The 25,904-nt window shown below is 52.7% G+C and overlaps 1 protein-coding gene across 1 annotated transcript in view; it reads left to right on the top strand.

The window, feature by feature from the left end:
* ttc6 (tetratricopeptide repeat domain 6) overlaps window positions 1-25,904 on the top strand; it is a 564,332-nt gene that overhangs the window by 253,429 nt on the left and 284,999 nt on the right. Inside the window, exons 12-13 of the mRNA XM_038780915.1 lie at window positions 10,271-10,400; window positions 10,787-10,959. Of these exons, the coding sequence (XP_038636843.1) occupies window positions 10,271-10,400; window positions 10,787-10,959 (303 nt within the window). The remainder of the gene's footprint in view (window positions 1-10,270; window positions 10,401-10,786; window positions 10,960-25,904) is intronic.

Consider the following 25,904-nt stretch of genomic DNA (forward strand, 5'->3'; position numbering starts at 1 on the left):
AGTGAAGGTGGGATCGTGAGTATTATCCAGGGGTTGGAGGGGCAACATGGTAGCACAGTGGTTAGCGCAATTGCTTCACAGCTCCAGGGTCCCAGGTTTGATTCCCGGCTTGGGTCACTGTCTGTGCGGAGTCTGTACATTCACCTCGTGTGCATGCGGGTTTCCTCCAGGTGCTCCAGTTTCCTCCCACAGTCCAAAGATGTGCAGGTTAGGTGGATTGCTCATGCTAAATTGCCCTTGGTGTCCAAAATTGCCCTTAGTGTTGGGTAGGGTTACTGGGTTATGGGGATAGGGTGGAGGTGTGGGCTTGGGTAGGGTGCTCTTTCCAAGAGCAGGTGTAGACTCGATGGGCTGAATGACCTCCTTCTGCACTGTAAATTCTATGATTCTATGGGGTGAGCGCTATTCTGCAAGGGGGAAAGGCGGAGCACTGTCTGGGATGGGAAAGCCGGTGAACACTGTCTGGTGGCAGAGGCGTGGGGGAAGGAATACAGCCAGGAGGGACATGAACATTGCCAGGAGTGGGGTGGTGAGCATTGCCACGATGGGGTGGGGTGTAGCTAACACTGCCAGGACATTGGCTGAACATTGTTGGGAGGAGGGGTGAACATTGTCAGGGGGATGGTGTGGACATTGCTGGGATGGGGTGAGCATTTCTGAGGACGATGAAGTGTTTTCACACTCAAGCTGACTTGAGTTACACTGGTTTTATACCTGCTGTGAAAATCTCTAAATTAATCCGTGTACGAAATATAGCACAAGTGACCCAAGTCTCCATGGTCCTGGCTGTCAGATCTGACTATTGTTGGACTCGAGGAAAGATCCAGATAGGAGAAAACTGGCAATCGGAATTTTAATCTTCCCATGTTGATACCATGTATGTGCAACGGACTTCCTCAGAGTCCCAACACATATCAATAACATAAATTGAGACAGAGGCCTCTTTCCATATCGGAAGACCTGTGACCCTCTGTTATAATGATTGTTGTTCCTTTAATGTTCCGTGATCAACACAATCCATCTGACCCACCTCATTCCCCAGAGCTTGATTCAACAATGCCTCCTTCCTCGTTGGGTTAGATCAGTATCCATAAGAAAAATTTTGCTGAACATATTTCAGAAACTGTTCCCTCGGGGGTCCAGGAAGGTGAGCCACAAGGCAACCAGTGCTGCCTGGGATTAGGTGGCAGTGTGACCAGGAGGACTGGCCTCCAGTGCCAGAAGAATGTCAATGACCTAAACCGGGCTGCACGAGCGAGTAGACACCAAACCCTCCTCCCACCCCCCAAGGGAGCATCCCCCCAGGTGGGAGAGTGGGAACATTTATTGAACAATAAACACCCTTGTGCACATCCAGTAGGAAGCCTTTGTCACTTTCTTCCGCAATGCATCACCGTGTGCAGGTGATGGGTGTGAGCGAGCACTCAGCAGACAGGCAGGGGTCAGACCGTGGCATAGATTGAGGAGCACCAGCGCCCAGCTCTCTGCGGGTTATCATCAACCCCCCTGCCTTCGACAGTGTCCCACAGACGGTGCCGACATAGTACCAGCAGCCTGGACCGATACCCTGGGAGGGTGGGAAAGGGGGGTGGTGGGTGGGTAAGGCTGCAATGATGGACCAGGCCACATCCTAGGTGAATCGGGCCAATATGAGGGCCTCCCTGGTCCTCCGGCCTAGCCGGATCTTCACCGCTACTGCCTATCCTGCAGCCTCTGGCTGGGCCTCGGGATCCTCCCCGGCCTAGTTCTCCAGGCGCTGCTGGTCCAGCGCCTAGCAACACTCTCGCCCCCATCCGCTCCTCCTTGTCCTCCTCCTCATCCTTATTGTCCACCTTGGAGGTGGCCACATGTTCCTCGTCATCAATTTCCAGTTTGGCGCCCCGCTGCCTTGTAAGGTTATGGAGAACACAGTAGACCACAACCAAGTGGGTGACTCTCCGTGCACCTCCTGAGTGGTCGGGACATCGGAACTGCATCTTGAGGAGTCCGATGCACCACTCAATGAGCCCAGGTGGCCACATGGGCCTCGTTATACCGGGTCTCCGCTTCGGTCTCTGGCCACCATACTGGTGTCATGAGCCAAGGTCTCAGCGGATATCCCTTATCTCCAATGAGCCAACCACCCACCCTGAAATACTCCTTGAAGAGTGCAGGGATGACCGACTGTCCCAAGATGTAGCTGTCGTGGACGCTCCCTGGGAAGCGGGTACGGTGTTCAGGGCTGCGGTGATCCTGACGGCCACCGGGAGCAGGTGTCCTCCTCCTCCACATGGTGCCCAGTCCGTGAGGATGTGGCACAGGTGCCGCACCATTACCTTGCTGTCCGTCATTTGTTCAAAGGACCTGCGGCAACTGTACATCCTGGGCCATCACTGAACTCCCCCTCTGGATCCTTTCCTAGCCTGATGGGCGGCCGGGTCCTCAGGGTGTGGGGTGGGGCATGACACTTGGGCTGCTGCCTCGAGCATCTGCAGATGCTACTGCTGCCGCCTTCTCCAGTGCCTGCCCGCATTGCATAGCCCCAGCACCACTAGCGCAACCTCTGTGTCTAACTTCCCTGCCATAGCGTTCAATATCTGTAAAGAAGTAGAATAGGGTGTTATACTGACAAACAGTGGAGGCCCCCAACCCCGGAACTCTCCATTCCCCCACTGATCCCCCCCACCTCGCCTCTACCCGGAACGCCTGCCCATGCACACTCGGCTGTAGTGGGCCTCCTCCCTCACCGGGCCCCAGATGCTGTACTCCAGACACCCGTTCACAACTTCAACCGTACTGGGCGCAGGTTCCCTCCCTGTGGCACTCACTCACCCTCCGGCTGTGGACATGTCCCTTGGAGCTGTGTCCCATCCCCTGGATGTTCGGATGTTGGCTAATGCGTCTGTGGTGTTGCCTCCCGCAGTGTTCTGGCACACTGTCTAGGCATCAAGGTGTGATTGGGATGCGAGGCAATGACTCCCACAAGCTACATGGTCCGCCCACCCATGGGAATCTATTTGGAATCTGTGAAGAGCTCACTTAAACACGATTGGCAATTCCCTAGAGGCTATAACCTTCAGTCAGAGGCCTCGGCAGTCGGTGGGGGTTATGGGTGGTCGGTGGAGCAGACGGGCAGGGACAAGGGTTGCCCCAGGAATGGGTACATGCAATCCAGGAGTTGGCATGGTGGTGCAGCGAGCGGTTGCCTCCCCCAGCACCCCACCCTCCCATGGCTGCCCACCCCGGCCTAGGGTCCCCCCACCCCCAGCTGTGGATCCCCTATCTCCCACTGAGCACAGGGGCAGGAAGTCCCGCACCCCCGGGTTCTTTGCCTGTGAGCAAGGATGACTACTCCGATCCCTCCCAGAAGCCCTTCCGCCAGGTTCGCATTTTTCAAAAGGACTACTAATTGGCGCCAGTGTGAGCACTTACTGGGGCCGCCTCTGAATGAGCGAAGGTGATTGGATAACAGGTGGCTCTTGCTAATTGAATGGAAATCGGACTTAAGTGGTGATAAATGGTTTCTCATCACACTATGGCGAGATCTCGATTTCACCTACGGGAGCGGGCTGGTTGCATCGCAAACAGTTTGACACCTGGTGCGGATCTCGATTTTGGCTTCTCCCGCTATTCACCAGCCTAGTTTCTTGAGTGAGAACGTAATGAGGCCGGAAGATCACGTCCAATGTTAGCCTTACCATGGGCAAAATAACGTGAAATTCTTTTTTTTAAAAATTGTTTATTGGAGGCATTTTCAAACATATACATACAAAGCAGAAAAACAAAACCAACCATGGCAACAACAAACAGCCATAACATCCTGACAACCCTCCAAAAAAAATCCCCCACACCCTCTACCCGCTGCCACCCCAGTGCGTGCCCTCCCTTTTTTTAACCAATCGTTCCTCCACCATCTATTTCCTAACCATTGCAATGTTTGCTGCCCAATAATACTTCAGCAAGTTTGGCAGCGCTAACCCACCCCCCTTGTTGATTCCACTCCAAGAACACCCTCCGGGGGCGGTATTCTTCCCCCCCCGCCCCCCCCCACACAACGCCGGGTGGGAGAATTGCCGGGGCGCCGCGCGAATTGCGCCACGCCGCCCCGACCCCCGCATGCTAATCTCCCACCTCCCGAAACCAGTGCCGGGCGAATCGCGCCACGCCGCCTCGACCCCCGCATGCTATTCTCCCACCTCCCCGAGACCAGTGCCAGGCGAATCGCACCACGACGCCCCGACCCCCGCATGCTATTCTCCCACCTCCTGAGACCAATGCCGCGCGAATCCCGCCACGCCGCCCCGACCCCCGCATGCTAATCTCCCACCTCCCGAAACCAGTGCCGGGCGAATCGCGGCCCGACCCCCGCATGCTATTCTCCCACCTCCCGAAACCAGTGCCGGGCGAATCGCACCACGCCGCCCCGACCCCCGCATGCTATTCTCCCACCTCCCCGAGACCAGTGCCAGGCGAATCGCACCACGACGCCCCGACCCCCGCATGCTATTCTCCCACCTCCCGAGACCAATGCCGCGCGACCCCCGCATGCTATTCTCCCACCTCCCTGAGACCAGTGCTGCGCGAATAGCGCCACGCCGCCCCGACCCCCGCATGCTATTCTCCCACCTCCCGAGACCAATGCCGGGCGAATCGCGCCATGCCGCCCCGACCCCCGCATGCTATTCTCCCACCTCCCCGAGACCAGTGCCAGGCGAATCGCACCACGACGCCCCGACCCCCGCATGCTATTCTCCCACCTCCCGAGACCAATGCCGGGCGAATCGCGCCACGCCGCCCCGACCCCCGCATGCTATTCTCCCACCTCCCGAGACCAATGCCGCGCGAATCCCGCCACGCCGCCCCGACCCCCGTATGCTATTCTCCCACCTCCCCGAGACCAGTGCCGGGCGCATCGCGCCACGCCGCCCCGACCCCCGCATGCTATTCTCCCACCTCCCGAAACCAGTGCCGGGCGAATCCCGCCACGCCGCCCCGACCCCCGCATGCTATTCTCCCACCTCCCCGAGACCAGTGCTGCGCGAATAGCGCCACGCCGCCCCGACCCCCGCGTGCTATTCTCCCACCTCCCGAGACCAATGCCGCGCGAATCCCGCCACGCCGCCCCGACCCCCGCATGCTATTCTCCCACCTCCCGAGACCAATGCCGCGCGAATCCCGCCACGCCGCCCCGACCCCCGCATGCTAATCTCCCACCTCCCGAAACCAGTGCCGCGCGAATCGCGCCACGCCGCCCCGACCCCCGCATGCTAATCTCCCACCTCCCGAAACCAGTGCTGCGCGAATCGCGCCACGCCGCCCCGACCCCCGCATGCTATTCTCCCACCTCCCTGAAACCAGTGCCGTGCGGATCGCGCTGGGCCGCTTGGAGAATCGCCACAAACGGCGAGCAGCGATTCTCTGGCCCGGATGGGCCAAGCGGCCGCTCCGACATGACAGGTTCCCGCCGGCGCCGTCCACCCCTGGTCGCTGCCGCAGGGAACTGTGCAGGAAAGCTGGGGGGCGGCCTGTGAGGGGGGGGGGGGGGGAGGATGGTTCCTTCACCGGGGGGGGGGGACCTCCGATGGGGTCTGGCCAGCGATCGGGGCCCACCGATTGGCGGGCCGGCCTCATCCCCCCCCCCCCCGGGCCTATCTCCTTCCACGGCCGGCCCCAGAACACTGGCGCCATGATGGTAGGGGGCTGGCACGCCTTAGAAGTTCCCCGCGCATGCACATGCGCAGGATGGCGCGGCTACTTAGTCCTGGGAGCGGAGAATACCGCCCCTAGTCCGCGAAGCCTTACCCACCCACACAAACCTCTAAACCATCCCATTATCCTTCCAACAGAGGATTTGGGCACAAAGATCGGGAGGTTTTGCAGCACAAACAAAAACCTCGGCAACACAGTCACCCTTACCTCCAGGACCCGACCAGCCAATGATAATGGCAGCACAACCGCTTGTATCCCAAAGTAACGAATCCTCGGCCCTACCAGCTGAAGCAGCAGCCTACCCAAACCCTTCCACTGTCCCTGGGCATTAATTGTGAATATCTCACTTTTCCCCACGTTGAGCTTATACCCCGATAAGAGGCCAAACTCTCCCAAAACCCTCACCATCCTATCAAAGCCCCCGACCAGGTCCGAAATACGCACCAGTGGGTCACTCGAATACAAAGAGACTTGGTACTCCACCCCCCGCTACTCAATATCCCCCCACACCCTCGAGACCCTAAGCACCATCAGCAGCAGCTCAATCACCAGGGCCAAAATCGCTGGGCCAAAAGGCCTCCTTCTGCACTGTAAAATCTATGTTTCTTTGATACGATCACCGAATACTCTGATCAAACTACTCCCACCAACAGCACCTTGTCCAGTGCAAAGGGCAGAATGGACAGCCCTGTCTAGACCCCCGGTGCAACACAAAATACTCCAAGCTGATCTTGTTAGTCCAAACACTCACCTTAGGTGACTTATAACAGCCAAACCCATTCCACGAATCCCTGCCCAAACCCAAACCGCCCCAGCACCACTCAAAATGATCGAAAGCTTTCTCTGCGACCATTGCCACAACGACTTTCACTTCTTGGCTCTCTGGGCATCATAATTACATTCAGTAACCTCCGAACATTTGTCGACAGCTTCCCTTCTGATCCTCATCTATCGCCCCCAACACACAATCCTCTATCTGCATCGCTAAATACCTTCGCCAATAGCTTCGCATCTACATTCTACAATGAAATGAGGTATGGCCCACACTACTCCGGGTCCTTGTCTTTCTTGAGATGAGCGATTCCAAGGCCTGAAACAGTGTGCGGTGTGGGGGGGGGGGGGGGGGGGGGAGCTTTCCATCAACACATTATATATCTTGAATAACAAGGGACTCAGTTCCGACCCAAATTTCATATAGAACTCGGCTGGAGCCCATCCGGACCTGGGGCCTTCCTCATCCACATCGACCCCATGCCATCCATTATCTCCCTCAGCCTGATGTTCTCCCTAATCCCTGCATCTTCGCCTCTGCCACCCTCGGGCAACCCATCCAAAAACTGCCTCATACCTTCATCCCCCACCGGGGGCTCCAAGCTACACATTTCCAGTAATAAGCCTCAAATACCCCATTCACATCCTCCTGCTCCGTTACCACTATACCCTCATCATCTCTGACCTTTCCAATTTCCATTGCCACCGCCTGCCTCCTCAGCTGATGCGCAAACATCCTGTTGGCTTTCTCCCCATATTCATATGCTGCCCCCCTGGTCCTGCGCAATTGCCCCACCACCTTTCCCGTGGACACAAGTTCAAACTTCATCTGGAGCTTCTTCCTCCTTCAACAGCGCCTCCTCAGGCGCTACTGAGTACCTCGGTCAACCCTCAGAATGGCCTCCTCCAATTTCAACCTCTCAGCCCACTCCAACCTTTGTTTGTGCACCAGATCGAGATAAACTCCCCCCTTAGCACCGCATTCAGTGCCTTCCACAACGTAGAGGCGGAAACCTCCCCCGTCTTATTCTGCTCTACATAGTTCCGAATAGCCACCCCTATGTTTTCACAAACCTCCTTATACACAAATAACCCCACATCCAACATCCTTGGTGGCTGTTGGGGACTCCCCTTTGCCACCCACAAAGCCGCGCAATGCAGAGCATGGGTGGAACGGTAGCACAGTGGGTAGCACTGTTGTTGCACAGTTCCAGGGTCTCGGGTTCGATTCCGGCTTGGCTCACTGTGCGGAGTCTGGACGTTCTCCCGTTTCTGCATGGGTTTCCTCCCACAGTCCAAAGATGTGCAGGTTAGGTGGATTGGCCATGCTAAATTTCCCTTTGTGTCCAAAAAGGTCAGGAAGGGTGACTGATTTAGGGTGGAGGTGTGGGCTGAAGTAGGGTGCTCTTTCCAAGGGCCTGTGCAGACTCGCTGGCCCAAAAGGCCTCCTTCTGCACTGTAAAATCTATGTTTCTTTGAAACGATCACCGCATTCTCTGATCAAACCACTCCCACCAACAGCACCTTGTCTAGTGCAAAGAAATCAATCTGGGAGTATACCTGGTGGACCTACGATAAGTACGGAAATTCCTTTGCCCTCGACCCCTCAAACCGACACGGGTCTGTTCATCCCACGTGTTCCATAAACCCCAACAGCTCCTTTGCAATGACCGACACCTTCAGGGACCTGGGACACAGCCAGCGCAACCTTAGGGGCCAGCACCTTAAAATCCACCCAGCCAAAATCAGCCGATGTGTGTCCAGGTCCGGGATCCTTGCCAGTCAAAAGCTTTACATCATCCCAATTTGGGGCCCATACATTCACCAGCATCAAGGGCGTCACCTCCAACCTCCCACTCAGCTCAAAAAGCTACTCCCAGGGCCTGTCACTATACGCCGCACCCGAAAAACTACGCTCTTATTGATCAAAACTGCCACCACCTCATCTTCATATCAACCCCGAATGAAATACCTGCCCCACCCAGTCCTTCCTCAACCTCATCTGGCCCCTCCACCTTCAAATGTGTCTCCTGAAGAAACACGTCCGCCCTCAAACTCTTTTAATGCGCGAAAACACAAGACCTCTTAATCGGCTCATTTAATCCCTGAACATTCTGCGTAATCAATCGGGCCATGGGGCACCCCCACCCCTCCTCACAGATCTGCAATAACCAGCTGCCCCAGATCCACGTCTTGCTCACCAACGGGACCTCCCCAAGATGTCCGCCACCATCCCCCCTTAACCAACTGTGCCATACCAACTCTACATGCGTCAGCATCCCCTCCCCACATCTGTAGACAAAGTGAAAGAAAACCAACCCATCCCATTCCCTCTACGGATAGACCCCGCCACTTCATTCCTGTTAACTAGCCTACCTGCTAGCATGGTGGTCCCCACTCGAAGCAACCGCCTGCCTACCCTGCCTTCCCCTCTACCACCCTTACCTGAAATTCCCAAAGAACAGTTCAACACACTTACCTAATTCACATCCAAACACAGTAAATACAACAATCCTTCTGGCATACACATCACATTCCGCGTACTGGCATCCCAAAAATTCAATGTCCTCACCAGTCCCCCAGTCCATGGTCACTCATAAATTTACTCGCCTCCTCCAGCATATCAAAATACAATTCCTGATTCCAGTGCGTGACCCACAGACGAGCAGGATATAATACCTCGAACTTCACTTGTTTTTTGTAGCGGGCGGCTTTGACTCTGTTGACCCCAGCCTGCTGCTTCACAAATTCCGCACCCAAGTCCTGGTAGATTCGCACCACATTTCCTTCCCAGGTACACTCTCTCATCATCTTTGCCCACTGCAGAATCTTACCTTTATCCAGAGATCGATGCAACTGCAATGCCATCGTCCTTGGCTGCTCCCCTCCTTTCGGCCTCCTCCTCAATGCTCTGTGCGCTCGGTCCTCGGGCGGACGGCCAAAGATCTCCCACACCAACGTTTCGCCACATACATTGTGGCCTGCATTCCCTCAGTCCCTTCAGGCAGCCCCACAAATTCAGATTCTGCCTGCTGAAGTGATTCTCCAGGTCCTCGATCTTCTCCCTCAGCCGCTTCTGGACCTCCGCCACGAGCACCATCTCTGCCTTAATGAGACCAACCGGTCCTCGTGATCCAGCAGCGACTCCTCCACCTTCTGGAGCGCCAAACTCTGCACCTCCAGCCTTTGCTCCACTCTCTCGATAGCTGCCCTGATCAGTTCTGCCAATCTTGCAAGGTCCTCCAAGGCCTCTTGCCTCTGCTGTTGGATAATGGCATTCAGGAAATCCGCCAATTGCTCAGTAGACCACTGTGCAGGCAACGGCGCCCCAGAGGCCTCCGCCATCATCCCCTAGTCACACTTCGAAAATCCTCCCATCTATACTGCTGCCCCTTAAACGTTACACTTCTCGTTCGTTAAGCCATAAACAGGCTCTACTGAAGGAGAATTTCTATCTTTCACTGTTCATGCACTTTGCACCAGCTAACACCCCTTATATCTTGTGAAAAGGACCAAACAATTCTAGTTTGTATAGGAGCCACAAAATGTGCAAACACTCACTCCATGGCCACCATTGGAAGTCATGAGAAATCCACTTATGTGTACATATCCGTGTGTATGCCAATTGAAAGATTGGACGGATTATATTCAAAGCAATGTGTGGACCTCTTTAAATTTATTATTTTTTGATGGAATTGCTTATTAAATCAATTGCTTTAATGATTTGTTTTTAACGATTGTGCATTTGATTGGTCAAAATACTATTAACAGAAGGTCCATTTGAATAATCATTTAATTGTTTTTAATTTAGGCTATTAAATTAGAACCAAGGTTGCTTAATGCCTATTGGCAGAGGCATTTCATTTACCTTCTTCAGTTCAAAACAGCAAATGCACTTGACGATCTAAATTTTGTGCTTAAGCACAATAAAAATCATGCAGGTATAGTAATTATTTATTTCCTATTTTTCAGATTGAACCAGAATTGTTCTATTCAATCAGGTGTCCACTGGAAAATACACATTTAGATATTATTAATATAGGATACAGAAAATTACAGATAAATATACATAATTCGTCTAGCATTGTGGTTAGTTTCAAATAAATGTTATCCATTGAAATATTAATAATATGAAAGAAATAATTTTAAGCTTGAATATAGTTTCATAAAGTCACAGTTTTTCATGAAAATGTTTTGTTTTCATTTTGCATTTCCTATCATCGAAATGTGCCATTTCTTCTGTATAAAAATTTTGGAAACATCTTCCACAAAAATGGACCCATTTTACGAAGTTATTTCCTATACCATCCATTTCTTTCACTGTTAGATGCTTACACTTCAAAGGGAGACATTTACAGGAACAGAGGGGACATTACATTGGCAATCATAAATTATTCTCAGGGACTCAAGTGCAGACCTGATGACGATGTCCATTTTAAGAGAGCTGAGATGTATGAAAAAAACAATGATCTACTGATGGCAATGGAAGATTATCTTATGGTAAGTTTACTTGCTTTGGATGTCTTTCACAGATAGAAATTTGTTTTCTTTCAACAAGTGGGTATGATCACATTTGTTAATTTTAATTCACATCCAACTGTTTCCAGGTTTTTCCTGTTATTTTTGAGGGGTGTCCTAAAAACAGCTGAACTATGACTTGCAGTTTCAAAATGCTTTCACTTTTGATCACCTGAAAAAGTAGCAGGATGGATAGTAAACAGGGTACAGAACAGAAAGCGTAGAGTAGGGGTTCAAGTCAGTTAGTCAGACAGGCAAAAAATGCGACCACATAGACCAACGTTTTTTACTGTTTATATAAATTATTTGGACGAGGAAATCAAAAGTACAATTTAAAATTTTTTTGGAAGGCTGGTTAGAATCCATACAGTGTAGAAGGAGGCCATTTGGCCCATTGAGTCTGCACAGACTCTCTTAACAGCACCCTACCCAGGCCCACTCCCCTGCCCTATGCCTTTCTTTACACTGCGGTGGAAAAAAACGGAGCATGCGGAGAAAACCCACGCAGGCACAGAGAGAATGTGCAAACTCCACACAATCGCCCAAGGCCGGAATTGGACCCAGGTTCCCGGTGCTTTGAGGCCGCAGTGCTAACCATTGTGCCAGAGAGGGAGGTCATAATGTCACACTCAAGCCATAAATAAACTTTCACTGTAGTGGGAAGAATACAGAGGCTACATACTCTTTGGCAAATAAGAGCAGAATTCTCCCATTCCACCAACATTTTGATTTGGTGCTGGGGGGAGCAGAGAGTCTGGCAGCAGCAAAACATTGTTAACAAGTCATAATAAAATACAATAAAATAAAAGATAAAAGATATAACAAAAGATAATTTTGCAAAACTGCAGTTAATGCAGAGGAACTTGGTGCAATAATCATCACTAGGGAGAAGGTATTGAATAAACTAACGGGATTAACAGCAGATAAATCTCCGGGACCTGATGGTCTGCGGCCTAGGTTATTAAAGGAGATGGCAGCATTGGTTATGATATTTCAAAATTCTCTGGATTTTGGAAAGGTCCTGGTAGATTGGAAACAAACTAATGTGACACTCCTATTCAAAAAGAGAGAGAGGCAAAAAGTAGGAAACAGTTAGTTTGACCACTGTGGTGGGGAACTTGCTGGAATCAATCATTAAGGGGGAGATGACTGAACATTTGGAAAGAAAAAGTTCAATCCACCGTTGTCAGCATAGTTTTATAAAGGGTAAGTCATGCTTGACAAATTTGCTTGTGTTCTTTGAGGATTTAACTTGTAAGGTGGATAATGGAGAATCGTTGGATGTGGTATATCTAGACTTCCAGAAGGCGTTTGACAAGGTGTCGCATAAAAGACTGATCCAGAAGGAGAGATCACAGGGGATAGAGTACTAGATTGGATTGAGGATTGGCTGACTGACAGGAAGCAGAGGGTTGAGATAAATGAGTTCTCCTCTTGCTGGTGAACTATAATTAGCAGGGTGTTCTCGGACTGCAACTGTTCACAATCTATAAAAATGATCTGCAAGCAGGGACAGAGTGTCTTTCAGACACAAGCATTTCACCTGGGAGTGGGGCAAGAGGGAAGGGTGGGGATGATGAATACACGGAGGCAACAGGGAAGGAGGGCTGGGCAAGGGCTGTGAGGAGGAAGAGCAGACACATGGGAAGCACTGAGGAGAGAAGGCTGCACAAGAGCTGTGGGGGGGGGGGGGGAGAGGCTAACACAAGGGGGGTAAAGGGGAGGAAGGCTATCCAAAGGCTTTGAGAGGGGAAAGGGGGCACAATGGAAAGCAGAGGGATAGGGGATGGAGGAGAATGAGAAAGGCAGAGAGTAGATCGGGCTGAGAAACCGGGGCCCTATAATGGTACGTGAAATGCTGACATATAAAGGGATCAAAGGCATTTCTGTCAGAAAGGGGATTCATGCAGACTCCAGAATAGAAGGGCGGCGGGGTGGTGGTTGTTAGAGTGGCATATGAGGGATGAGTTGGACGTACGTCCAGAATGTGGGGGAGTTGGTTTGAGAGATGATACTATGATCCTTAGTCCGGTGAAAGTCCAGGTGCTTGGTTTGGCTTACAGTTAAGTGTCGCATAGCACAGACACTCCTGTGGCAATATAGAATGGAGTCGCATATTACAAACAATCCAGGGTCTATGTGGACCTCTAAGTTAGATGTCCAGAGATGCAGAGGGCATGCAGCAGGAAGAATCATTTGGAGCATGATGTACTCCAGCTACAGGGACGGGCAAGGGCTGTGTGCCCCAGAGGCAAAACATACACAGCTTCGGCCACGATTTTCATGCCCTTTACTTAGACTTTAAAAAGGTCGCCCTGGTCTCTGAGAAGCCAGGCTTGCTGGCTCTATCACGCCTCATCCCGTCAAAATGACGGAGCATAACCCGCTTCCCTGCTTTTAGATGACATTTAAGAAGTATTTAGATGTGCACTTTCAATGCCAAGGCATACAAAGCTATGGGCCAAATGTTGGAAATGAGATTAAAATACCTAGGTGGTTGTTTTTGATCAGCACAGACACGATGGGCCAACGGGCCTTTTCTGTGTTGTAAACCTCTGTGAATCTCTGACTCTAACGTGTCAGAAGATCTGGAGTGACACTGTGATGATATGATCTGCATACTCGTCTGCCATTGGGCCAGAATGTCGGCTTACCATTGGCCCTGGTCGGTCATGTGCCTCTCGACCGATTGGCCGAGAGGCTGAGTTAACCACGCCTCTATTAACGAGGTATAAATACTCAAACGCCTGACGATCGTCCCTTTCCACTGTAGACGATCGCAGAGCTGTGTTCTAGTTAATTAAAGCCAGACTTTGGTAAATCACTCGCCTCGCGTGCAATCGATGGTACATCAATTTAATTAACTACGACTTTGAAGATGGAGTTCCGCATCAAGCCCGAATGCCTCCGCATCAGCCCGCAAACTCCGAACTCTGCAGAACTTTTCCAACTCTGGCTGACTTGCCTCGAAGGGTTCCTAGCATCTACAACCCCCCCCCCCCCCCCCCCCCCCCCCCCCCCCCCCCCACCGGGGCGCAGAAGCTGCACGTCCTCCACTCCAGCGTGGGTATTGACTCTTACGCCATAATCAAAGAGGAAACGGATTTTGATGACGCTATACAAAAGCTAAAAGGACAATTCATCAAACCGATCAACAGGGTATTCGCTCAACATCTGCTGGCCACCAGAAAGCAGGTCCCCGATGAGTCTCTAGACCAATACGCCCGGGCCCTCTATGCCCTGGGGAGAGGTTGCGCCTGTGTAGCGGTGTCCGCTACAGAGCACATGGAGCTACTCATCAGAGACGCTTACGTGGCTGGGATGCTGTCTCCCATGATCCGCCAGCGGATGCTGGAAAGAGACGAACTCAGTTTAACGGAGACGCTGACTCTCTCCGCCTCCCTGGAGGTCGCAGATCTAAGCGCTCGCACCTATGACCCTGGCCAGGCCGCCTCCTGGCACGCTTCCCACCAGCCACCCGCCGCTCCCGGCCTCCCTCGGTCTTGTGCCGCGGGGCGCCCCGATAAATCCGCGGGGCCCCGCTGCTACTTTTGCGGGTACGCTAAACACCCTCGCTCGCGCTGCCCAGCCCGCTCCGCCCTCTGTAAGAGCTGCGGGAAGAAGGGCCACTACTCCACGGTCTGCCAGGCCAAAACGCTGGCTGCAGCGCTTCTGGAATCTACACAGCACTCTCCCCCCCTCCCCCAGGCCTCTGCAAACGGCCTGTGTGCCTCTCTCTCTCCTCCAGGGCCCCTCCAGCCGCTCCCGACTCGCGCCCCGCCAGCCGACAAGCGCACCTCCCTGGCCCCTCCAGGCCTCTGCCAGCCTGCCCCGCACGTTTCTCCCCCCCGCCCCCGGGCCCCGGCGCCCGACCGGCTCGCCTCTCCGGGCCCTCCCAGTCCCTGCCTGCCCGCAGCGCGACTCTGCTCCCCCCGCCCCCGGCCCCCCGCACCCGGCCCGCGCGCCTTACCTCCTCCCGCAGCTGCTGCACTTAACCGGCGTCCTGGAGTCGGCCTGCGCATCCCCACAGCTGATGCACCTAACCGGCGTCCTGGAGCCGGCTTGCGCATCCCCACAGCTCATGCACCTAACCGGCGTCCTGGAGCCGGCCTGCGCATCCCCACAGCTGATGCATGTTACTCACCTCCTGGAGCCGGCCTGCGCGTCCCCACAGCTGCTACACCCGGCTCGCCTCCTGGAGCCGGCCTGCGCGCCTCACCTCATCAGCTCACAGCGCCGGCAACGCTAGCTCCGCCACCAGCGGCCACGAGGGCTTCCTGGGCGCCGCCATCTTGGGGTGCCGATCCCACGTGCGGGTCCTGGGCGCCGCCATCTTGGGGCCCCGACCCCACGTGCGGATACTGGGCGCCGCCATCTTGGGGAACAGACCTCACATGTGGATCCTGGCCACCGACTTCCAGATCTGCCACGCAAGGTCCCTCCAGCATCGAATCGGACAGCGACGACGGATTTTCTCCACGGCTCGCAGCCGTTCACCTCACATATGGATCCTGGCCACCGACTTCCAGATCTGCCACGCAAGGTCCCTCCAGCATCGACTCGGACGGCGACGACGGATTTTCTCCACGGCTCACGGCCGTTCAACTCGACCAGTCTCATCCACGCACGCTCGCCAAAACGACTACGCTGATCCACCTCAACGGCCACGAGACGGACTGCCTGCTGGACTCCGGGAGCACGGAAAGCTTCGTTCACCCTGACACGGTAAGACGCTGCGCGCTCCCTGTCCATCCCGTAACACGCAAAATCGGTTTAGCCTCAGGTTCGCACTCCGTCCACATCACCGGGTGCTGCATCGCGGACCTCACGGTCCAAGGGAAGGTTTTTAAAAATTATAAATTCCTTGTCCTCCCTGACCTTTGCGCACCGGCACTCCTAGGACTGGACTTCCAGTGCAACCTGCAGAGCTTGACCTTTCAATTCGGCGGCCCTATACCCCCCTCACTGTCTGCAGCCTCGCGTCCCTCAAAGTGGACCCTCCCTCCCTGTTTTCTAACCTCACCCCCGATTGCAAACCCGTCGCCACACGGAGCAGACGGTACAGCGCCCAGGACCGATCCTTCATCAGGTCCGAGGTCCAGAGGTTGCTGACGGAAGGGGTCATCGAGGCCAGCAACAGTCCCTGGCGAGCCCAAGTGCTGGTGGTCCGGACGGGGGAGAAAAACCGGATGGTCATCGATTACAGCCAAACCATCAATCGGTTTACGCAACTGGACGCGTATCCTCTTTCCCGTATTTCTACCATGGTAAACGAGATCGCGACATACAAGGTCTTCTCAACTGTGGACCTTAAGTCCGCTTACGACCAGCTCCCCATCCGCGCGAGTGACCGACTGTACACCGCGTTCGAGGCTGACGGGCGCCTCTACCACTTCCTTAGGGTTCCATTTGGTGTCACAAATGGGGTCTCGGTCTTCCAACGGGAGATGGACCGAATGGTCGACAAGTACGGATTACAGGCTACCTTCTCGTACCTTGATAATGTCACCATCTGCGGCCACGACCAGCAGGACCATGACGCCAACCTCCAGCAATTCCTCCAAACCGCAAAACTCCTAAACCTCACGTACAATAAGGATAAATGCGTGTTCAGCACCGACCGCCTAGCCATCCTCGGCTACGTAGTGCATAACGGAGTGATATGCCCCGACCCCGAACGCATGCGCCCCCTGATGGAACTCCCTCTCCCCAATACCCCCAAATCCCTCAAACGCTGCCTGGGGTTTTTCGCATACTACGCCCAATGGGTTCCCAACTACGCGGACAAGGCCCGTCCCCTCATGCAAACCACGACCTTCCCGCCGTTGACGGAGGCCTGCCAGGCCTTTAGCCGCATCAAAGCGGACATCGCAAAGGCCACGATGCGCGCCATCGACGAGGCCCTCCCCTTCCAGGTCGAGAGCGACGCATCAGAAGTAGCTCTGGCGGCCACCCTGAACCAAGCGGGCAGACCCGTGGCCTTCTTTTCCAGAACTCTCCAGGCTTCCGAACTCCGCCACCCCTCTGTGGAAAAGGAAGCCCAGGCCATAGTCGAAGCCGTGCGACATTGGAGGCACTATTTGGCCGGCAGGAGGTTTACCCTCCTCACAGACCACCGGTCAGTAGCCTTCATGTTTGATAATGCACAAAGGGGCAAGATCAAAAATGACAAGATTTTACGGTGGCGGATCGAGTTGTCCACGTACAACTATGATATCTTGTATCGTCCTGGGAAGCTCAATGAGCCTCCTGATGCCCTGTCCCGCGGTACCTGCGCCAGCGCGCAGATAGACCGCCTCCGCTCCCTCCACGCAGACCTCTGCCATCCAGGGGTGACCCGCCTACACCACTTCATTAAGGCCCGCAACCTGCCCTACTCCATCGAGGAAGTCAGGTCAGTAACCCATGACTGCCACATCTGCGCCGAGTGCAAACCGCACTTCTACCGCCCCGAGCGCGCACACCTGATCAAAGCATCCCGCCCCTTCGAACGTCTTAGCATTGACTTCAAGGGGCCCCTTCCCTCTAACAACCGCAACATTTACTTCCTGGCGGTTATCGACGAACACTCCCGCTTCCCCTTCGCCATTCCCTGTCCCGACATGACCACATCGACCGTCATTAAGACCCTACTCTCCATCTTCTCACTGTTCGGCTACCCCGTGTACATTCACAGCGATCGGGGGTCCTCATTTATGAGCGATGAGCTGCGTCAATTCCTGCTCGACAGGGGCATCGCCTCTAGCAGGACGACCAGCTATAACCCCCGGGGTAACGGACAGGTCGAGCGGGAGAATGGTACCATCTGGAAGACCATACTACTGGCCTTCCGGTCTAGAAATCTCCCTATTTCCCGATGGTAAGAGGTGCTCCCCGATGCACTGCACTCTATCCGCTCACTCCTCTGTACTGCAACTAATCAGACACCTCATGAGCGTCTTCTTGTTTTCCCCAGGAAGTCGTCCTCCGGATCCCCTCTCCCGACGTGGCTGGTCACCCCCGGGCCCATCTTGCTCCGGAAGCATGTGCGGGTGCACAAGTCCGACCCGTTGGTGGAGCATGTCCAGTTACTTCACGCTAACCCGCAGTACGCGTAGGTGGAGTACCCCGACGGTCGGCAGGACACGGTCTCCCTCCGGGACCTGGCACCCGCCGGCGTGCGGCCCCCCCCACCACAGACCCCCCCTCCCCTTTTTCACCCCAGCACCCCACTCAGCTTCCCCATCCCTCATCCATGGCGTCTCCGCGGCCAGCTCAGGTGACGGAGACTACTCGAAGTCTATCGCTCCCGGACTCCAGGACATCAGCAGGACCATCAGCCGATCCGACGACAACTCCTCCACTACGGCGCTCGGCCAGGACGTCAAGGACCACCAAAAGACTGATCGAATCCTTCTAGAGTTCTACAGCCCCATGGACTTTCTTTTGTAAATATTGCTATGTCTGGGCCAGTGGCAAGCCCCCAAATTCGATAAGGGTACGGAGAGAAAATTATTCTCCCGACGGCTACTCATATCATCAGTTCTCTCCCCCCACCCCCACCCCCCCCAACCCTGGGTCTCGTTCACACCCCCCCCCCCCCCCCCCCGCCTTCCTTCTCCGTAAGGGGTGAATGTGATGATATGATCTGCATACTCGTCTGCCATTGGGCCAGAACGTCGGCTTACCATTGGCCCTGGTCGGTCATGTGCCTCTCGACCGATTGGCCGAGAGGCTGAGTTAACCACGCCTCTATTAACGAGGTATAAATGCTCAAACGCCTGACGATCGTCCCTTTCCACTGTAGACGATCGCAGAGCTGTGTTCTAGTTAATTAAAGCCAGACTTTGGTAAATCACTCGCCTCGCGTGCAATCGATGGTACATCAGACACCCTGGCTGTATTTCTGGGAACAATTATGCTGATTTTCTGTCAAAACCTGACACTTCGCCATTTTTTTAGGTAAATTTCATCCTTGGTGTACAGTGCTGTCTCTAAATCGCTGCCACTGGACTAAGGAGGGAGAAGTGGCACCGAGCAAGGCTTCAAATCTGAGGGATATTGTCACAGCTCCATACCCTCCCTTATAGAGCATGCCCAAGGGCTTCCAAAGTTGAAGTTCAGATGCTTGGACCACTACAATCGGGCGGTTCACTACAATACACTCCCGACAGGATTTTCCGCATTATCGCAGTGTTTTTAACCCCCACAATCTGGCTATGGAAAGAGATGATCCCTTGCGAGAGGGTGAACTGGAGGTCGAGGAGAGCTCATCGGAGGATGAAGATCTGGAGTCCTACGAACTCCAGGAGGCTGCTGAGGGTCAGAATGAACGTGGTGATGCCATGGAGGAAAGAGGACTTAGGAAATGTGCCCGTGATACTTTAATTGGTGACAGATGACCACATCATTCCATACCAAGTCTAAGGAAAATGGCTGTGGTTGTTGGAGGCCAATCATCTCAGCCTAAGAACATCATTGCAGGAGTTCCTCATGGTAGTGCCTAATGCCCAACCATTTCAGCTGCTTTTACCTCCATTATAAGGTCAAAATGGTGATGTTGACTGATGGTTGCACGGTGTTCACACATGAATTTTCAGTTACTGAAGCAGTTTGTGCCTGCATGCAGCAAGCTCTGGATATCCCTCTCATTGGCTCTTAATTGATCATTATTGACTAACCACCATTTCTGGGCAGGGAGCTGCTGCCATTGCTCCCCTGCCTCCGGTAAGGTCCCCTGAGAGTTGAAATGCATCGACCTGCCACCCCCAATCTCACAACCTCAAAGTTTTCTCCTTGTCCCACCTTGTTGGACAATATGCTGGCTTGGGCTAAGAAATGACAAGTAACCTTCACACCACACAAGTCCTGGGCAAGAATGAATATAACCATGTTGCCATGACATTCAATGTTATTACCATCATTATATTCCCCAGCAATCAACATCTTTGGGGATTATCATTACCATAAGCTTAACTGGACAAGCCATATAAATGCTGTGCCTACAAGATAGCTCACCATAATTCCAAGGCCAATCCACCAACTGCAAGGCACTAGTCTGGAGTGTGATGGAATAATCTCCTTTTACCTGAATGAGTGCAGCTCCAAAAGCACTTAAGAAGCTTAACAGAATAGAGGTAAATGATTTGTACCGATTTACCACCTCATGGCGGCACGGTAGCACAGTGGTTGGCACAGTTACTTCACAGATCCAGGGTCCCAGGTTCCCCCTGTGTATGCATGGGTTTCCTCCGGGTGCTCCGGTTTCCTCCCACAAGTCACAAAAGACATGCTGTTAGGTAATTTAGACCTTCTGAAATTGCCCCCCCACACCCCCCCCCCCCCCCCCCCCCCACACCCCCACCCCCACCCCTGAGGAAGGAGCTTTGCTCTGAAAGCTAGTGATTTGAAACAAACCTGTTGGACTTTAACCTGGTGTTGTCAGACTTCTTATTGTGCCCACCCCAGTCCAATGCTGGCATCTCCACATTGTGGCCTCCCCTTTATATTCTCAATGGTTTTTCGCCCACCTCAAGACCAGTTCTTTCTCTTGGTAGCTGTGGAACCTGACAATGATCATTTGTGGTGGTTCCCCAGAACCGGAGCTTCTGCCTGAGCGACTGATGGGCTCGGTCCACTTCGGGAGGGGAATGGCAAGCTCTCTCCCCCACCATCTTCCCAAACATCCTGGACATATAGGCATCAGGACTTGGGCCCTCCAGACCCTCCGGCAGCCCAACAATTCGAATTTTTTTTCCATCTGGAGCGGTTTTCAGATCATGCACCTTGGCCTTCAATGTTTTATGACCATCAAACAGCATCTCCATTTCCATTACACCATAAGACATAGGAGCAGAATCAGGCCACTTGCCCATCGAATCTGCTCCGCCATTCAATCATGGCTGATTTTTTTCTCATGCCCATTTTCTTGCCTTCTCCCCATAACCCCTGATCCACTTACTAATCATGAACCTATCTATTCCTGTCTTAGATCAGTGAATTGGCTTCCACAGCCTTCTGCGGCAAAGAGTTCCAAATATTCACCACCCTCTGGCTGAAGAAATTCCTCCTCATCTCTGTTTTAAAGGATTGTCCCTTTAATCTGAGATGGTGTCCTCTGAGGTGGTTCTAGTTTTTCCTACAAGTGGAAACATCCTCTCCACATCCACTCTATCGAGGCCTCGCAGTATAGTTTCAATAAGATCCCCTCTCATCCTTCTAAACTCCAATGAGTACAGACCCTGAGTCATCAAACGTTCCTCATACGACAAGTTATTCATTCTAGGGATCATTCTTGTGAACCTCCTCTGGACCCTTTCCAAGGCCAGCACATCCTTCCTTCGATATGGAGCGTAAAACTGCTCACAATACTCCAAATGGGGTCTGACCAGAGCCTTATACAGCCTCAGACGTACATCCCTGGTCTTGTATTCTAGCCCTCTTGACGTGAATGCTAACATTGCATCTGCCTTCTTAACTACTGACTGATCCTGCACATTAACCTGAAGAGAATCGTGAACAAGGACTCCCAAGTCCCTCTGTGCTTCTGCTTTCCGAGGCACTTCCCCATATAAAAATAGTCTATGCCTTCCAAAGTGCATAACCTCACACTTTTCCACATTGTATTACATTTGCCCACTCTCCTAGCTTGTCCAAGTCCTTCTGCAGCCCCCTTGTTTCCTCAATACTACCTGTCCCTCTACAGATCTTTGTATCATCTGCAAATTTAGCAACAGTACCTTCAGCACCTTCTTCCAGATCATTAATGTATATTGTAAAAAGTTATGGTCCCAGCACAGACCCGTGAGGCACACCACTAGTCACCGGCTGCCATCCTGAAGAAGACCCCTTTATCCCCACTCTTTGCCTTCTGCCAGTCAGCCAATCCTCTATCCATGCCAGGTTCTTACCCTGAACACCATGAGCTCTTAACTTATTTAACTTGTCAAAGGCCTTCTGGAAATCTAAATAAATCACATCCACTGGTTCTCCTTTGTCTAACTTGCTTGTTACCTCCTCAAAAAACTTTAACAGATTTGTCAGACATGACCTCCCTTTGACAAAGCCGTGCTGACTCAGTCCTATTTTACCATGCACTTCCAAGTGCTTCGCGATCTCATCTTTAATAACAGACTCTAAAATCTTACCAATGACCGAAGTCAGGCTAACCGGCCTATAATTTTCAGTCTTCTGTATTCCTCCCTTCTTAAACAGTGGTGTTACATTAGCCACTCTCCAATCCTCTGGGACCCTTCTTGCCTCCAGTGATTCCTGAAAGATCATCACTAATGCCTCCACAATTTCCTGAGTTATCTCTTTTAGGACCCTGGGGTAGAGACCATCCGGTCCAGGTGACTTATCCACCTTAAGACCTATCAGTTTCCCCAGAACCTTCTCCTTAGTAATGGTCACTGCACTCACCTCTGCCCCCTGTTTCTCCTGGAGCTCTGGTATCCCACTGGTATCTTCCACCGTGAAGACTGATGCAAAGTAACTTTTCAGTTCGTCTGCCATTTTTTTTTGTTTCCTATTATTACTTCTCCAGCCATATTTTCGAGTGGCCAATGTCTATTTTTGCCTCTTACCTTTTATATATTGAAAAAAATCTCTTCCTATCTTCCTTTATATTACTAGCTAGCTTGCACTCGCACTTCATCTTCTCCCCCCTTATTGCTTTTTTAGTTGTCCTCTGCTCATTTTTAAAGGCTTCCCAACCCTCTGATTTCCCACTAATCCTCGCCACTTTGTATGCTTTTTCTTTAGCCTTTATGCTGTCCTTGATATCCCTCATCAGCCATGGATGCCTTGTCCTCACCTTAGCATGTTTCCTCCTCCTTGGGATGAATTTCTGTTGTCCCTCCCGAATAACTCACAAATACCCTGCCATTGCTGTTCCAATGTCTTCCTGCTAGGCTCCTTTCCAATCAACTCTGGCCAGCTCCTCCCTCATGTCTTTGTAGTTACCCTTATTTAACTGTAATACGGTTACATCTGATTGCAGCTTCTCCTCTCTAAACTTCAGGGTAGATTCTATCATATTGTGGTCACTGCTCCCTAAGGGTTCCTTCACCTTAAGTTCTCTAATCAAGTCTGCCTCATTACACATCACCAAATCCAGAATTGCTTGTTCCCTAGTCGGCTCTGTCACAAGCTGCTCAAAATAACCATCTCTTAGACATTCCACGAATTCCATTTCTTGGGATCCACTACCAACTTGATTTTCCCAGTCCACCTGCATATTGAAGTCCCCCATGATTATAGTAATATTGTCTTTTTTACAAGCCTTTTCTATCTCCTGATTTATTTTCTGTCCCACATCCTGACTACTGCTAGGGGGCCTGTCCATAACTCCCATCAGGGTCTTTTTACCTTTGCGATTCCTCAACTCTACCCACAGAGATTCTGGGCACGATTCTCTGTTCCCCACGCTGGGTGGGAGAATCAAGGTAGGGCTGGACGACTCACGACACGGCCCCTGGCATCCCCCACGATTCTCCCACTCCCCGCTCGGAAGAATCGCCGCTCGCCATTTTTCACGGCGACTGGCGATTCTCCGGCCCGAATGGGCCGAGCGGCCTGCCGTTCCCGACCGGTTCACGATGGTGGCAACCACACCTGGTCGCTGCCATCGTGTACATGGGTGCCAAATGTTTGTTTGAAGCTTGTGGGGGGCGGTGAGGGGAGTGAGCACCATAGCCGTGCTCGGGAGGGTACTGGCCCGCGATCGGTGCCCACCGATCGTCTGGCCGGTGTCTCAAAGCGACGCACTCTTTCCCCTCCGCCGCCCCGCAAGATCAAGCCGCCATGTCTTGCGGAGCAGCGGAGGGGAAGACGGCAACCACGCCATCACATCATTCTCGGCGCGCTGCCTTGACGCAAACGTCAAGGCCCGGTGGCCGAGAGTTACGGAGTGCCGCTCCAAGCCCCCCCGGGTGGGGGTGAATAAGGTGCGGAGAACGGCCTCCGAGGCTGTCGTGAAACTCAGCCGAGTTCACGACGACCTTCCCGATTTATCGCGGGAGCGGAGAATTCCGCCCTCTATGCCTTGTTCCGTACACTGCGCGCATTTAGGTACAACACCCTCAATCCTGCATTGGCCACCTCCCTGTTCACACTCTCCTCAGTTACTGTACCCTGTACTGTGGCCCTTTTTGATTTTTCACAGTGGCTTCTCTGCCTTACACTTTCTGTCTTACTGTTTTTTGTTTCTGGCCCCGTTTTACTCCCCTCCGACTTCCTACATCGGATCCCATCCCCATGCCACATTAGTTTAAACCCTTCCCAACAGCTCTAGCAAACACCCCCCCTCGGACATTGGTTCCAGTCCTGCCCAGATGCAAATCGTCCGGTTTGTACTGGTCCCCAGGAATTTGAATCCCTCCCTCTTGCACCATCTCTCATCCACACATTCATCCTATCTATCCTGACATTCCTACTCTGACTAGCTCATGGCATTGTTAGCAATCCTGAGATTACTGCCTTTGAGGTCCCAGTTTTAGTTTAACTCCTAACTCCCTAAATTGAGCTTGTAGGACCTCATCCTGTTTTTTACCTATATAGTTGGTGCCTATGTGCACCACAGCAGCTGGCGGTAGCCCCCCCCCCCCCCCCCCCCCCGCCAACCTCCCCCCCCCCTCCCAAGAATGTCCTGCAGCCGCTCTGAGACATCCTTGATCATTGCACCAGGGAGGCAACATACCATCCTGGAGTCTCGATTGCATCCGCAGAACAGCCTGTCTATTCCCATTACGATTGAGTCCCCTATCAGTTTAGCCCTGCACTTCTTCTTCCTGCCCTCCTGCGCAGCAGAGCCAGCCATGGTGCCATGATTCTGGCTGCTGCTGCCTTCACCTGGTGAGCCGTCTCTCTCAACAGTACCCAAAACGGATTATCTCTTTTTTGCAGGGAGATGACCGCAGGGGACACCTGCACTGCCTTCCTACTCTTGCACTGTCTTTTGGTAACTCATTTTCTGTCTCCCTCAATAACTTTCACCTGTGGTGTGACCAACTTGCTACACGTGCTATCCACGACGTCCTGAGCATCGCAGCTCCAGAGCCGTCAAGCGGTCTAACAGGAGCTGCAACTGGACACACTTCTTGCACATGAAGGATCCAGGGACAGTGAATGTGTCCCTGAGTTCCCACATCACACAGGAGGAGCATGACATGGGTCTGGGATCTCCTGCCATGTCTTAAACCCTAGGTTAACTTATACAACTACAATTCCAAAAAACAAAAGAAAAATAAAATAAATGAATAGACAAATGAAAAGAAAAACTACTTACCATTCACTCACCAAGGATAAAACGCACCTCCACCCCACCCAGCTTCAAATTCCCACCTAGCTTCAAATTCCCAAACTCACTCTTTGCTGTGCCTCACTCTGGCAGTGTCTTTTCTGGCTCACTTCTCTGGCTCCAGGGAAACAATCCTGTCACTCTGAATCGAGAGTGCCATCTTCACTCTTTTGTATCACCATGCCTTGTCCCTTGATGTTCTGATCCGTCTTCTCCAAGGCTGCACGGATGGGGGTTAGAGCATTGCATGGCCTTGTCAAAGTCCTCAGAGACAACCTGCCGGTGCTTCTTAAATTCCCCCTCCAAGAAGCTTGGCAGCATCTCAGCCATCCACAGAGAGGCAAAAGTTGCAGCAGGAGCCCCCACCATTTTGTCCACCAACGAGGCACGAGGGGCTTCTGAGTCCAATGACAATTCTTTGCCCATCTGATGCTTTGTTTTGATGCATTACCTTTATGTGGGACCTGACCTTGTCAAACTACTCGGATTTCGTCCCGAATATCACACAAAAACCTACATGAACAGGGCCAAGAACAAAGTACCCTGGCAGGAGCCATCCTGTGTGTGACTGCTCACCAAAGCCACCACTGGAGGTCATGCAAGTTATATTAGACAGAAAATGAACGGAGATGCAGTTTCTAAAGGAGGA

This window comes from Scyliorhinus canicula, chromosome 2 (assembly GCF_902713615.1).
Source record: "Scyliorhinus canicula chromosome 2, sScyCan1.1, whole genome shotgun sequence".
In the NCBI taxonomy this organism is placed as follows: domain Eukaryota; kingdom Metazoa; phylum Chordata; class Chondrichthyes; order Carcharhiniformes; family Scyliorhinidae; genus Scyliorhinus; species Scyliorhinus canicula.